We start from the raw sequence: 14,759 nt of genomic DNA, 5'->3' as shown, positions 1-14,759 counted from the left end.
AAATTATCATCTTCCTTTTTAATCCATTCCTTTCCTCCCACTGAAAATTATCATCTTCCTTTTTAATCCATTCTGCCTTGAGGAGCATCTTGACTGACAAGCTGAATGGGAATCTAACAGAACTTTCTGAATCCATTTCCTTTTTCTTCTCTGCTTTCCCAGAATAAGCTTGGCTGTAGCATTTTGTTGCTCTTTTAATAAAGATTCTAGGGATTCTTTTGGATCAGAAATTTGTTTTCATCTTAATAAATTCTGTTGACTTTAATATCCAAGGTTAGATTATCTTGCCCATCTAATGTTGAAATGCAGAATATTTCCTAGATCATCGTTCATATTTATTTGCTCAAATAACATAGCCAGTGACCACTTAAGATAAAGGTAACCTTTTCAGAATGTTAGTCCCCTAAGCAACATCTTTTTCCTAAATTTCTTCTAGTTTTAACATTGGAAGTGCAGCATTCAAGAAAGAGACCTCACTAAAGAGATCACTATTACACTTCCATTTTGCATTCACTCACTATAAATCACATTAAACAATATAGAGCTAATATAAGTAAATTACTAAAAGAGACCAACTTATTGTCTGTCCATTACAGTTTTAATACTTTTTATACATTTAAATGATATTCATTATTGTTATGTATGACTGCAAAGAAATGAAAGTCTGAATTCCGTCCTACACCCACACATCAAGGAACAGCCCAGAAATTTGGATCCATACTTAAATATGATCTTCTAGTTAAGAAATTATATACTTCTATTATTATTATTATTATTATCATCATCATCATCATTACTGTAAACATTTTTTTTTTTAAAGAAGATGTTGGGGGTAGGAGTTTATTAATTTATTTATTTTGCTGTGTTCGGTCTTTGTTTCTGTGCGAGGGCTTTCTCTAGTTGTGGCAAGCGGGGGCCACTCTTCATCGCAGTGCACGGGCCTGTCACTATAGCAGCGTCTCTTGTGGTGGAGCACAGGCTCCAGACGCGCAGGCTCAGTAGTTGTGGCTCATGGGCCTAGTTGCTCCGTGGCATGTGGGATCCTCCCAGACCAGGCTCGAACCCGTGTCCCCTGCATTAGCAGGCAATTCTCAACCACTGCGCCACCAGGGAAGCCCTACTGTAAACATTTTTGATCTCTGGTTTTCGGAAGACTTTTGAGCTAGCTATAAGTCACACTAAAAAAGTGTTGTGCCCAAACCTCATTTTTTGACAACTAACAGTAATAGTCAACATTTATTCAGTGGTGACTATGAGACACAGCTAAGCACTTCATATTAGTTCTTATTTAATCCTTATAATAACCCCATGTATTATGCTTATTTGTATTCCATTTTATTCTGGCTCTGAAATTACTTCACTTCATTATCTGCTTCCTTACCAGTCTTGGACTCAACTTTTGTTGTTTCCCAAAATCAAAATTTGGAGATTTTGGTCAAATTACTAGCTTTTCAGAACCGTAGAAGGGAAAATTGCCTATAATTATGAGGAAATTGCTTATAACTGTGAAGTCGTAGTTTATATGTGTTTAAGAGAAACTAGAATGGGGAGAGAAACTAGTAATTGACTATATATGTTGCTGACACCTAATAGTGGCCTCATCTTTTGATGTTCATAAAGATCAACTGTGTTTTGGCCCAGGAAGAAGAAATGTTTTATGAGATCTAGCAATTATGACATTTTGGGAGGTATTTTTCCCTTTATGAAATAGCACTGAACATCATCCTTAGCTTAATTATACTTAAGAAAAAATTTACTTATGACATCTATAGATTCATCCTAACAAGAAGACTATGAACACTGATACTTGGGGATGTAAGCTCAGCAACTCTGATAAAGACGTTTAAGGCCCTTAGTCAGAGCCCAGCATACTTCTCCCATCCACTTGCATTATGTGCTCTAAAAGTTTACTTCTTGAGTGTTCCACTTCTCTCTTCAAGCCTTTGTGTACCATTCATCTACTAGATCACTCTTGTTTACCCCCACCTCCTACATTTAATTAGCTACCTCCTGTATGATCCCATATATATTACTCTGTACTTCCCCTGTCATGACACTTATCACTCTGTATTTTTATTCTTTTCGTGTTTATCTCCTTCACTAGACTATAAGCAACTTGAGGCCAGGAATTCTTTCTTTCTTTCTTTCTTTCTTTCTTTCTTTTTTAATCCAGTGCCTTTCACAGAAAGGCACTAAAATATTTATTGATTGGATTAAGGGCTAATTATATTCAGTGAGAAAAATTTCACTGAGGTTAATTTGATTCTCAGACAAGTTGTTTTCAGTTAAGGCCAAGATTAACTTCTTCTCTTTTTCTTCCTCGATGTTGGTTAGCCTCTTGGCATCACTGACTAGTTCTTTGTCATTAGTGTTCTCTTTAAAATATATATAAAGCATTCTTTATGCTTGCTAGATTTGAACCTTTTTCCACCTAGTATTTCCAAGCTTTTGTTTGTTTTAACCAGTCTGGCTGAATATAAGTTTTGTTTAGGACTTCTTGTAGTAATTTGAAGTTGTTTAAAGTCCTCAGTCAAGCCAACAAAACCAGCTGTGCTAATCGGTCAACATAATCTTGCAAGAAATTTCAAAAGCTATCTTAGATATAATAAAGAGGTCACTTTCTAAGAAGCTGACCTTGGACCAGAGGAGGGCACATTTACCTTCCTCTAAATTCCAAACTGAATTGGCTCCTGTCTCAGGTTATAGACTCGTTGAGAGCTTGAAGAGCTGACCAGGTTGACCCGTTCGCCAGTTAATCCTTGTTGGAATTGTCACGTTTAATGCTTTTAGAGTTATGTGGTTTGAAGTTATTTATTAGTTGCAGTGAAGAACTAATATGGCTGGAGTGTTTTGTTTTTGGTGCTGAGATTTGAATTCTTTAACTGTATGAAATTTTGCTGTGGTTTGATGGTGATGTGTGTCTTATTTGATACCCTATGTATCCAGGACTATGCATACTATTTTAAAATATTAAAAATTATTTTTAGCTTCCTACATGCCAGGCATGCCAAGTGGAATTTCTGCATACCCATCCGGATACCCTCCCAATCCCAGGTAACGAAAAATTATCTTTTGAATAATTGTATTAGAAATTCTGTTAGATCTAGAATAAAAATAATGGGTGCTAACTAGGGCATTAAAATGAAAATGGTTGCAATTTAATGGAAGGTAAAACTCAGTTTATTGCTGAAATTTTATGGTATATACATAGTTCAAGAGGAGTTTTTTCCATTTAGAGAAATGCAGCTCCATTCTATTCAGAGAGAGGAAAGGGGTGGGGAAATGACAATAATCTTGATTAGTTTTGTACCTTGAAATCCTTGTTTCTTTCCTTTTAAGAACTCTGTATATCCAGTGTAAATGGCTGAAAAATTAATGGAATACTAATTATGATGACCTCAGCCACTGAGAAAAATATTTTAATATCCTTTTTAAAAAACTGACCTTTTCTGTAAACTACAGGGAATGAATTAATGGTGCATATGATGGGGTCAGTCTCATCCCCATATTTATTCAGTTCATAGACTACACGTACTACCAACCTTTAGTATCCATATGTTAATAACATAACAGGTAAATGAAATTAATAGTGAAATCAGTCTATGAATAATACATACTAGAAAAATCGATAAGAAATAATTATTAATCCATGTTTTAAATGTGTACCTGTTCCAGGGGTAATCTAGGAGTACTTTCCAAAGGTGGTCTTGGGGCTAACTTAGAATGCAAGACTGGCATATACTTGGTGCCTAGATGAAATTTTCCAGCTACTCGAAATTAACAAAAAAATTTTAACCCTGCTAACTCTTCTTAGCTCCATAGAACCTCACAGATAAATGCAGCTAGAATTCCGGAACACCTGCCATAAATAAATATATGTATATACATATATAATATGCAGGATCTTATAAGTTAAATTTAGCAAACATTTATTTGGGGGCCTTTCTTAATTTCAAGAACTAGCTTTATAAGGTAGTAAGTATTCTGTCACATTTATCTGGGTAAGCAGACTAGATGAACATCTGTCAGAGACAAGAAAGAAAGATTCCTATGATTGTTATATATAAACAAGTTGTAAGTTTTAGATTTCTTGAGACCTTTAATTTTCTGATTAAGTTCTAGAAATGGAATTCTATCTGAAGCCTTGAAATTACAAGCCGTTATAATGAACAGTTGCTAGTAAGAAGGAACTTTGGGCATATAGGGAATGGTTATTAGAAGCACAATAAGGAAATGGACTTCTGAACAATGAAGCCACTTCAGAGAAACTTGTAGATAAAAATGAAGGCTGAAAATATTGACAGAAATGTAAATCTTACTCATCTTACATAACCTTAAAAGTGTCTTTTGTGGGCTTCCCTGGTGGTGCAATGGTTGAGAGTCCGCCTGCTGATGCAGGGGACACGGGTTCGTGCCCCGGTCGGGGAAGATCCCACATGCTGCCAAGCGGCTAGGCCCGTGAGCCATGGCCGCTGAGCCTGCGCGTCCGGAACCTGTGCTCCGCAACGGGAGAGGCCACAACAGAGAGAGGCCTGTGTACCGCACAAAAAAAAAAAAAGTGTCTTTTGTGAGGTTATTTGTAAGAAGTTTCTTTTTTAAAAAAATTTATTTTATTCTTTTTTTTTTTTTTTTTTTTGCTGCGTTGGGTCTTTGTTGCTGCGTGCAGGCTTTCTCCAGTTGAGGCGAGCAGGGGCTACTCTTCATTTTGGTGCACGGGCTTCTCACTGCGGTGGCTTCTCTTGTTGCGGAGCTCAGGCTCTAGGCGCGTGGGCTTCAGTAGTTGTGGCACGCAGGCTGTAGAGCGCAGGCTCAGTAGTTGTGGCGCACAGGCTTAGTTGCTCCGCGGCATGTGGGATCTTCCCGGACCAGGGCTCGAACCCATGTCCCCTGCATTGGCAGGCGGATTCTTAACCACTGTGCCACCAGGGAAGCCTAGAAGTTCCTTTTTGAGGTAGCTATTTTTCAAGATTTGATGTGTTTTGTTTTTTGGGTTTTTTTTGAAATGTAACTTTTAATCTCATGACAGGCTAATGAGTTGTTAAGGGTAACTGTACTCACATTACTATCAGTATCCTTCTGCATATGCAAGGTCTTGGCAGAAGAGCCTCAGGACCTCTTTGTCTTCTCGCTTTATCCTAAAGGAGAATTAGTAAATCAGTGATTCAAGAATCTTTATTTTACAACAGTGAATATGAGAATATTTATTCTTGCTGTGGAAAGTTGGACTAGATAATCTCTAAGGTCTCTTTAAAATTTTAAGATCTTTTGAAAGTTTTATTTAGCACCTTGCAGCATGTATGCAAGGAAACTAAAAAGTATGTCAAGGATAGTTGTTCCAGTTTTGGTATATGTACTAGCAAGCATGTACTATTAGAAAACAGTTTCTGATATCAGAAAAGACAGAAAATGTTAAGTGCTGTGATAAACAGCTTTAAAGGAGAGGTCACATCTGTTTGGAGGTGGGAGCTTAGAGATAGCTTCATAAATGAAGGAACTGGTTTAAAAGAAAAGTAAGTATTTAGAGGTGGAGGGAGCAGCAAACAGCAATAACATTTTATATCAGAGGAAACTTACCGGTTATTAAGTTCAGCCCACTCAATTTTATGTAATCATAGGTGTGAAAGCCAAAAAAAATCCCAGGAAAGAATAAGGAAGCACTCTAATATGGCTGGAGAATATAGGGTTATGAGTAGGAGGACTGAAGAGTTTTTTTTTTTATTTTTTAAATTTATTATTTTTGGCTGTGTTGGGTCTTCATTTCTGTGCGTGGGCTTTCTCTAGTTGCAGAGAGCAGGGTCTCCTCTTCTTTGTGGTGCGCAGGCTTCTCATTGTGGCGGCCTCTCTTGTTGCGGAGCACGGGCTCTAGGTGCGCGGGCTTCAGTGGTGTGGCTCACGGGCTCCAGAGCGCAGGCCCAGCAGCTGTGGCACAAGGGCTTAGCTGCTCCGCAGCATGTGGGATCCTCCCGGAGCAGGGCTTGAACCCGTGTCCCTTGCATTGGCAGGTGGATTCCTAACCACTGCACCACCAGGGAAGCCCCTGAAGAGTTTTAATAAAGGTGCAACTTTCATAGGTATTACAGATCTCCCCAAACCTTCTCTGATCTCCTCTAGCTGGTATTGATTTTCCACTACAGTTGACTCTTGAACATCAGGGGGAAGTCGGAGGGCTAGGGGTGTCGACCCTCCTTGCAATTGAAAATCCAAGTATAACTTTATAGTCGGGCCTCTCTGTCATATCTGAGGTTTCACATCCTCAGATTCAACCCACTGTGGCTTGTATAGTAGTCTAGTATGTATTTAGTGAAAAAAATCTGCATATAAGTGAACCAGCACAGTTCAAAACCATATTGTTCAAGGATCAACTGTATACATTTCCTGAACTTTTATTTAGCATTTATTGTTTTCTTTATCCTATCAGGATTGTTTACAGGGATCTTGCCCTATTTTGATTATTAGTATCTTGAGGAAGAGATGGATTCATACTTTAGCTCCTGCCTCAAGCACTTGAAAACAGTGCTTTAAATAGAATAAACAGTAAATTTTGAAGGGGCACATAAAGAAAAAGGAATATAAGAATGTTGGAAAATTCTTTTTAAATACACTTAGTCCAAAAGGGCTCTTAAAAATCTGAAAAAGATTTCCTACATAGGGCAAATTGTTTAATAATGTACAAAGACAGAAAATAGTACTACTAAATTATTTTTTTACTCAAGAAAAGTTGTTAACCCTGAACATAGAGAATAACTACGAAGGAGAAATTAAGCAAACTAAATAAAGAGACAGGGAGTTCTCTGAATTTAATATCTGTAGGCCTAGAAGAGTTTTATACCACTTACTGAAAAATTCAGCAATAAAATCACAGATTGTCCTTGAAAAAGTATGCAAAATGGGAGGAACTCCAGAAAAGCAAATTTATTCCAGTGTTCAACAAGGTAGATTCAGAAATTTGCGTAAGATTGACATTGTTTCCTTGCAGCATGGATTACTAGAGAGACTAGAACAAAAGTACTGTGCAACAGCATTCAGCATGTGTCCACTGGGAACAGAAATGCTTAACCTTTTTCTTTTTTCATTTTACTTTTATACTAATCGGTAAGAGTATCATGATTACATTGAATCCTCAACAAGTTACACACAAAACTTTTTTGTTGGTGACAGGTTATAAAGTGTGAACTAGTAGTACACATAGGAGAGAATCTTTGAGCCATTGCCCTATAAAAGGATTACTGACTATGAACTTAGAGCTCTTGCTCCGGGACTCTGGGCTGGGTCTTTTTAGTCAGTAATTTTAATGGACTCATAGAAGGCATGTTAATCAGAATTGCAAATGCCATAGATCTGACAATTGTAGATAAAATAGGATTCATCAAAATTGATTGTTCAACTAACAGGTAGCTATAGTAATCATCCTGTTCCTTTTCTTCTCCATTATAAGGGAAACACTGCCAAATTAGTGATCATTCAGAGGACAGTGATTAGATCTGAAAATCAGAGCTGTGAAGAATGGTTGAAGGAATTAAAAATATTTCACCTGAAAAAGAGAGGACTGAGGGGAAAATGTTAGAAGTTTTCTAATATGCAAGTGATCTTACAGAGTGCAAATTTAGGACCATTAATTAGAGGTTACTGTGTCAAAATGCAGTTAGTGTTCAGTAGAGAAAGATGACCATTTGTCAGGGATATTGTAAATGATATTTATGAAACAATGTTGGATAGGAGATTGGAGGACAATACTTCTAAGGAAAGTTTCTTCCAACTCTGATGTGAATACAGGAATGACACAAACCTTCCTTAGAGTGAAGAGGAAGCTTTTAAAACTTTATCTCAAGAGGAGTATTTTCAGATCAGACATTCAAAAAGGTTATCAATGAACCACAGGTAAAAATTAAATAATATTATTTACCTGTATGCTAGGAAATCAGAATGGAAAAGTTCTCACAAAATATTTGTTGCTCTCAGTTCTGATACTGTTGGACTGCCCTTAGAAAAACTCGAGTTGCTTTCTGCTACTGTGAAGGTGACCCTCAAATAACCAGGGCCAAGGGACTTCCCTGGTGGTCCAGTGTTTAAGACTCTGTGCTTCCACTGTAGAGGGCACGGGTTCGATCCCTGGTCAGGGAACTAAGATCCTGCAATGCCGCAGCCAAAAAAAAAAAAAAAAAAAAAACCACGGTCAAGCAAGAGTATTTTAATCATTTACTTTAAGAGTAAATCCAGTGTCATTAATGGAATTTTTGTGGAACTTTGCTTAAATAGACACCTGTAGCTCTAAAACTGTAAAGTCATTAACTGGTAAGACAATGAAATATCAAGCTTAGCCTCCTGAATGGGGTGGATTTGTTTGTTTGTTTGTTTTAAGTCTTTATTGAATTTGTTACATTATTGCTTCTGGATTATTTAAAATGTTTTTTGGTTTTTTGGCCACGAGGCATGTGGAATCTTAGCTCTCCGACCAGGGATTGAACCCACACCCCCTGCATTGGAAGGTGAAGTCTTAACCACTGGACTGCCAGGGATGTCCCCTGAATGGGGTTCTTAAAGATACTGTAGAGTTGGGTCATCTTAACATTTAATATTTTATGTTCTTTTCTTTAGTGGTTACCCAGGCTGTCCTTACCCACCTGGCAGTCAGTATCCTGCCACCACAAGTTCCCAGTACCCTTCCCAGCCTCCTGTGACCACTGTTGGTAAGTACCGTTCAAAACTGTATTTCTCCACATAAGGAAAGTCAGAGTCTCCTGTTGTGAAAAGTGCATTTCACTTTTGTTTTTTATTGAATGTTTGATATGTAACATTGTGTAAGTTTAAGGAGTACAGTCTGTTACTTTGATAGATTTATATATTGTAATATGATTGCATTATAGCGGTATTTATTATATTACATAATTATCATACAGTATTGTTGTCTATATCCATCACACTGTGCATTAGATCTCTATGGCTTGCTTACTACTCGTTATAAATTTGTACCCTTAAATATCATCAATTTTATCACACCTCCCCCCATTTCACTTTTACATGTGAAATGTTAGAATACTCTTTCTTTTTAGAGCAAAAACTCTTAATGATCAGTGTCCTGTACTCTAAAACTTGAAATGATTTATCATCATATAAATGAGCCTTCTACCAGGGCATAAAAGTAAATTTGATTGACTCTTATCACTCTTTCCTGTGTTTCACATATTTATTGGTGAACGTTAATGTGTGTTGAACTATTAACAGATACTTAGGTTTTCCTAGCCTTGTTATATGTAAAAACAGATGAGCATCTTTAGAAGAAAGCACCATTGGGAAATAATGGGTGGATCAAGTAAGACAAATTATTGCAGACCAATAGTTCTTGGTTTTTTATGTTGCTTATTAGTAGAGTTACCTGAAATATAATTTTCTTCAGTTGAGAAAATGAAAGCAATACAAGAACTTCTACAGACCCCCACCCCTCTACATGACTATCTGCCCCTACCATATCTGCCTTCTCCCTGTTACCACAGATCATTATTTCTACCCACTAGGTTTTATCCTCTGTAATTTACTCAGGGACATCATTTCAGCAGTTTCCCCTCTCATCATCAGCTTTTGTTCTCTACTGGGTTGCTCTCATCAGCACCCAAAAATATACCCTAAAAACCTTTAAAAATCCTCCTCTTAATTTCCCTTTCCCTGCCACCAGTATTCCATTTCTTCATTCCCCTTTACAGCAAAACTCCTTGAAACAATTATCCGTACTCATTAGCTTCAATTCCTCTTCTTCCTTTCACTCTTGAACCACTCCATGTGGGATTTCCCTCATGTCCTTCCACTAAGCTGCTTCTCTCAAGGTCACCATTGACCTTTATGATGTTAAATCCAATGGCCAATTAAATAGTCTCCACTTACTTGGCTTGTCAGCAGTATTTGACAGTTGTATCTCCTTGATACACTTTCCTCTCTTGCTTTCCAAGACCCCAGACTCACTTGTTTTTCCTCCCATCTCACTGGTACTCATGCTCAGTCTCCTTTATAAGTCCCTCCTTTTCTTAATATTGGAATGCCCCCTGGCTCAGTCCTTGGCATTCTCTATACTCACTCTCCTGGTGATCTCTACCGATCTCATAGCTTTAAATACCATTTCTGTGTCCACACTTCCCAAATTTCTTTCCAACTTACACCACTCTCCAGAATTCCAGATTCTTATATCCAGCTCTCTTCTCAATATCTCCATTTCGATATTTAATAGACATTTCAAACTCAATGTGACCAAAGTTAAACTCTCAATCTTTCTATGATGCTTTCCCACCTCCAGTGATACCTACTCAATACTCTAACTTTGGTGTCATCCTTGATTCTTCATCAAGAACCAATTATCTTCAAAATACATATAGAATCTGATCACATCCAGTGCTGATCCAAGTCACCGTTATCTTTCATCTAATTTACTTCAAAAGCCTCCTAAAAAGCCTTCTTCTTTCCTTAATCCCTACATCTGTTTTTAACACAACAGCCAGAATGATCCTATTAAAAGATAAATAAATTATATCACTCCTCTACTCAGAACCTTCCAATGTCTTCCCATTTCACACAGCATTCAATCCAAATTTCTGAAGCTTAGAAGGCCCTTTGTGATCCTGCTTTCCTCCCCCTGTTACCTCTCTGAACTCATCTCCTACTACTCTTCTGTTTTAGGATTCGTCCACTACCTGTTTCCTTTGTGTGGAGCAGTCAGGCCTACCCTGACCAATCTACTCCCATCACCAACCCCGCACACATATACACACATGCCCAACATCTAGAACAGTGCTTGATATATAGAAGTTTACCTAAATATTTTACTGAGTGTCTGAATGTAGAATCTTGTGAAGTTTACTGTTTTGTTACATTTTCTGATCAATTGTAAGCATCCTGAGATCTGCTGTAAATATCTCCCCTTCCCCCAAAAAGAGCATTTTCTTCAGCTGTTTTTGTCATTGATACGTTCTATTTATTGAGATTCTAGTGGCAATGGTTTTGTTTTTTAAAAATGTTCTCATCCTTCTGTAATATAGCTCTTTTTTTAACAATGTAATTTAAGTGCTTGAGTTAGAAACCTGATGATGGGAGATCATTAATCCACAAGCAAAACACACTAAATGTTGTTAATCTCTCCATTATGGCTCAGGCATCATCAGTAAAATAGGAATAGTGCTATTTGTTACCCTGTTTCTCACTGAGACGATAGTATTTGATTTATAGAGAACCTCAGTTCCTAAAGATCTTTTTTATGTTAACTCATTTCACTACAATAGATATGAAGCATTTTATAACTTAGAATAGATGATATCCATACATAAAAAAATAGGAATACGGGGGAAATGGTACATTTTATTTTATTTCTATTTATTTATTTTTTTAACATCTTTATTGGAATATAATTGCTTTACAACGGCGTGTTAGTTTCTGCTTTACAAGAAAATGAATCAGTTATATATATACATATGTTCCCATATCTCTTCCCTCTTGCGTCTCCCTCTCTCCCACCCTTCCTATCCCACCCCTCCAGGCGATCACAAAGCACCGAGCTGACCTCCCTGTGCTATACGGCTGCTTCGCACTAGCTATCTACCTTACGTTTGGTAGTGAATATATGTCCATGCCTCTCTCTCGCTTTGTCACAGCTTGCCCTTCCCCCTCCCCATATCCTCAAGCCCATTCTCTAGTAGGTCTGTGTCTTTATTCCTGTCTTACCCCTAGGTTCTTCATGACATTTTTTTCCCTTAAATTCCATATATTTGTGTTAGCATTCGATATTTGTCTCTCTCTGACTTACTTCACTCTCTATGACAGACTTTAGGTCTATCCACCTCATTACAAATAGCTCAATTTCGTTTCTTTTTATGGCTGAGTAATATTCCATTGTATATATGTGCCACATCTTCTTTATCCATTCACCGATGATGGACACTTAGGTTGCTTCCATCTCCTGGCTATTGTAAATAGAGCTGCAGTGAACATTTTGGTACATGGCTCTTTTTGAATTATGGTTTTCTCAGGGTATATGCCCAGTAGTGGGATTGCTGGGTCATATGGTAGTTCTATTTGTAGTTTTTTAAGGAACCTCCATACTGTTCTCCACAGTGGCTGTATCAATTTACATTCCCACCAACAGTGCAAGAGGGTTCCCTTTTCTCCACACCCTCTCCAGCATTTATTGTTTCTAGAGTTTTTGATGATGGCCATTCTGACCAGTGTGAGATGATATCTCATTGTAGTTTTGATTTGCATTTCTCTAATGATTAATGATGTTGAGCATTCTTTCATGTGTTTGTTGGCAGTCTGTATATCTTCTTTGGAGAAATGTCTATTTAGGTCTTCTGCCCATTTTTGGATTGGGTTGTTTGGTTTTTGGTTATTGAGCTGCATGAGCTGCTTATAAATTTTGGAGATTAATCCTTTGTCAGTTGCTTCATTTGCAAATATTTTCTCCCATTCTGAGGGTTGTCTTTTCGTCTTGTTTATGGTTTCCTTTGCTGTGCAAAAGCTTTGAAGTGTCATTAGGTCCCATTTGTTTATTTTTGTTTTTATTTCCATTTCTCTAGGAGGTGGGTCAAAAAGGATCTTGCTGTGATTTATGTCATAGTGTCCTGCCTATGTTTTCCTCTAAGAGTTTGATAGTTTCTGGCCTTACATTTAGGTCTTTAATCCATTTTGAGCTTATTTCTGTGTATGGTGTTAGGGAGTGATCTAATCTCATACTTTTACATGTAGCTGTCCAGTTTTCCCAGCACCACTTATTGAAGAGGCTGTCCTTTCTCCACTGTACATTCCTGCCTCCTTTATCAAAGATAAGGTGACCATATGTGCGTGGGTTTATCTCTGGGCTTTCTGTCCTGTTCCATTGATCTATCTGTTTTTGTGCCAGTACCATACTGTCTTGATTACTGTAGCATGGTAGTATAGTCTGAAGTCAGGGAGCCTGATTCCTCCAGCTCCGTTTTTCGTTCTCAAGATTGCTTTGGCTGTTCGGGGTCTTTTGTATTTCCATACAAACTGTGAAAGTTTTTGTTCTAGTTCTGTGAAAAATGCCAGTGGTAGTTTGATAGGGATTGCACTGAATCTGTAGATTGCTTTGGGTAGTAGAGTCATTTTCACAATGTTGATTCTTCCAATCCAAGAACACGGTATATCTCTCCATCTATTTGTATCATCTTTAATTTCTTTCATCAGTGTCTTATAATTTTCTGCATACAGGTCTTTTGTCTCCTTAGGTAGGTTTATTCCTAGATATTTTATTCTTTTTGTTGCAGTGGTAAATGGGAGTGTTTTCTTGATTTCACTTTCAGATTTTTCATCATCAGTGTATAGGAATGCCAGAGATTTCTGTGCATTAATTTTGTATCCTGCTACTTTACCAAATTCATTGATTAGCACTAGTAGTTTTCTGGTAGCATCTTTAGGATTCTCTATGTATAGTATCATGTCATCTGCAAACAGTGACAGCTTTACTTCTTCTCTTCTGATTTGGATTCCTTTTATTTCCTTTTCTTCTCTGATTGCTGTGGCTAAAACTTCCAAAACTATGTTGAATAAGAGTGGTGAGAGTGGGCAACCTTGTCTTGTTCCTGATCTTAGTGGAAATGCTTTCAGTTTTTCACCATTGAGGACGATGTTGGCTGTGGGTTTGTCATATATGACCTTTGTTATGTTGAGGAAAGTTCCCTCCATGCCTACTTTATGCAGGGTTTTTATCATAAATGGGTGTTGAATTTTGTCGAAAGCTTTCTCTGTATCTATTGAGATGATCGTATGGTTTTTCTCCTTCAATTTGTTAATATGGTGTATCACGTTGATTGATTTGCGTATATTGAAGAATCCTTGCATTCCTGGAATAAACCCCACTTGATCATGGTGTATGATCCTTTTAATATGCTGTTGGATTCTGTTTGCTACTATTTTGCTGAGGATTTTTGCATCTATGTTCATCAGTGATATTGGCCTGTAGTTTTCTTTCTTTGTGACATCCTTGTCTGGTTTTGGTATCAGGGTTATGGTGGCCTCGTAGAATGAGTTTGGGAGTGTTCCTCCCTCTGCTATATTTTGGAAGAGTTTCAGAAGGATAGGTGTTAGCTCTTCTCTAAATGTTTGATAGATTTGCCTGTGAAGCCATCTGGTCCTGGGCTTTTGTTTTTTGGAAGATTTTAAATCACAGTTTCAATTTCAGTGCTTGTGATTGGTCTGTTCATATTTTCTATTTCTTCGTGATTCAGTCTTGGCAGGTTGTGCATTTCCAAGAATTTGTCCATTTCTTCCAGGTTGTCCATTTTATTGGCATAGAGTTGCTTGTAGTGGTCTCTCATGATCTTTTGTATTTCTGCAGTGTCAGTTGTTACTTCTTTTTCATTTCTAATTCTATTGATTTGAGTCTTCTCCCTTTTTTTCTTGATGAGTCTGGCTAATGGTTTATCAATTTTGTTTATCTTCTCAAAGAACCAGCTTTTAGTTTTATTGATCTTAGCTATCATTTCCTTCATTTCTTTTTCATTTATTTCTGATCTGATCTTTATGATTTCTTTCCTTCTGCTAACTTTGGGGGTTTTTTGTTCTTCTTCCTCTAATTGCTTTAGGTGCAAGGATATGTTGTTTATTTGAGATGTTTCCTGTTTCTTAAGGTAGGATTGTATTGCTATAAACTTCCCTCTTAGAACTGATTTTGCTGCATCCCATAGATTTTGGGTCGTCGTGTCTCCATTGTCATTTGTTTCTAGGTATTTTTTAATTTCCTCTTTGATTTCTTCAGTGATCACTTC

General features: G+C 37.4%; 1 protein-coding gene across 1 annotated transcript in view; it reads left to right on the top strand.

Annotated features, from left to right (window-relative positions):
• The window catches only part of TSG101 (tumor susceptibility 101), a 58,182-nt gene that overhangs the window by 23,532 nt on the left and 19,891 nt on the right, over positions 1-14,759 (top strand). The window contains exons 6-7 of the mRNA XM_082659230.1: positions 2,988-3,054; positions 8,596-8,687. Of these exons, the coding sequence (XP_082515356.1) occupies positions 2,988-3,054; positions 8,596-8,687 (159 nt within the window). The remainder of the gene's footprint in view (positions 1-2,987; positions 3,055-8,595; positions 8,688-14,759) is intronic.

The sequence above is a fragment of the Grampus griseus genome (assembly GCF_964374135.1).
Source record: "Grampus griseus genome assembly, chromosome: 8".
In the NCBI taxonomy this organism is placed as follows: domain Eukaryota; kingdom Metazoa; phylum Chordata; class Mammalia; order Artiodactyla; family Delphinidae; genus Grampus; species Grampus griseus.
This window is presented reverse-complemented; position numbering and strand designations above follow the sequence as displayed.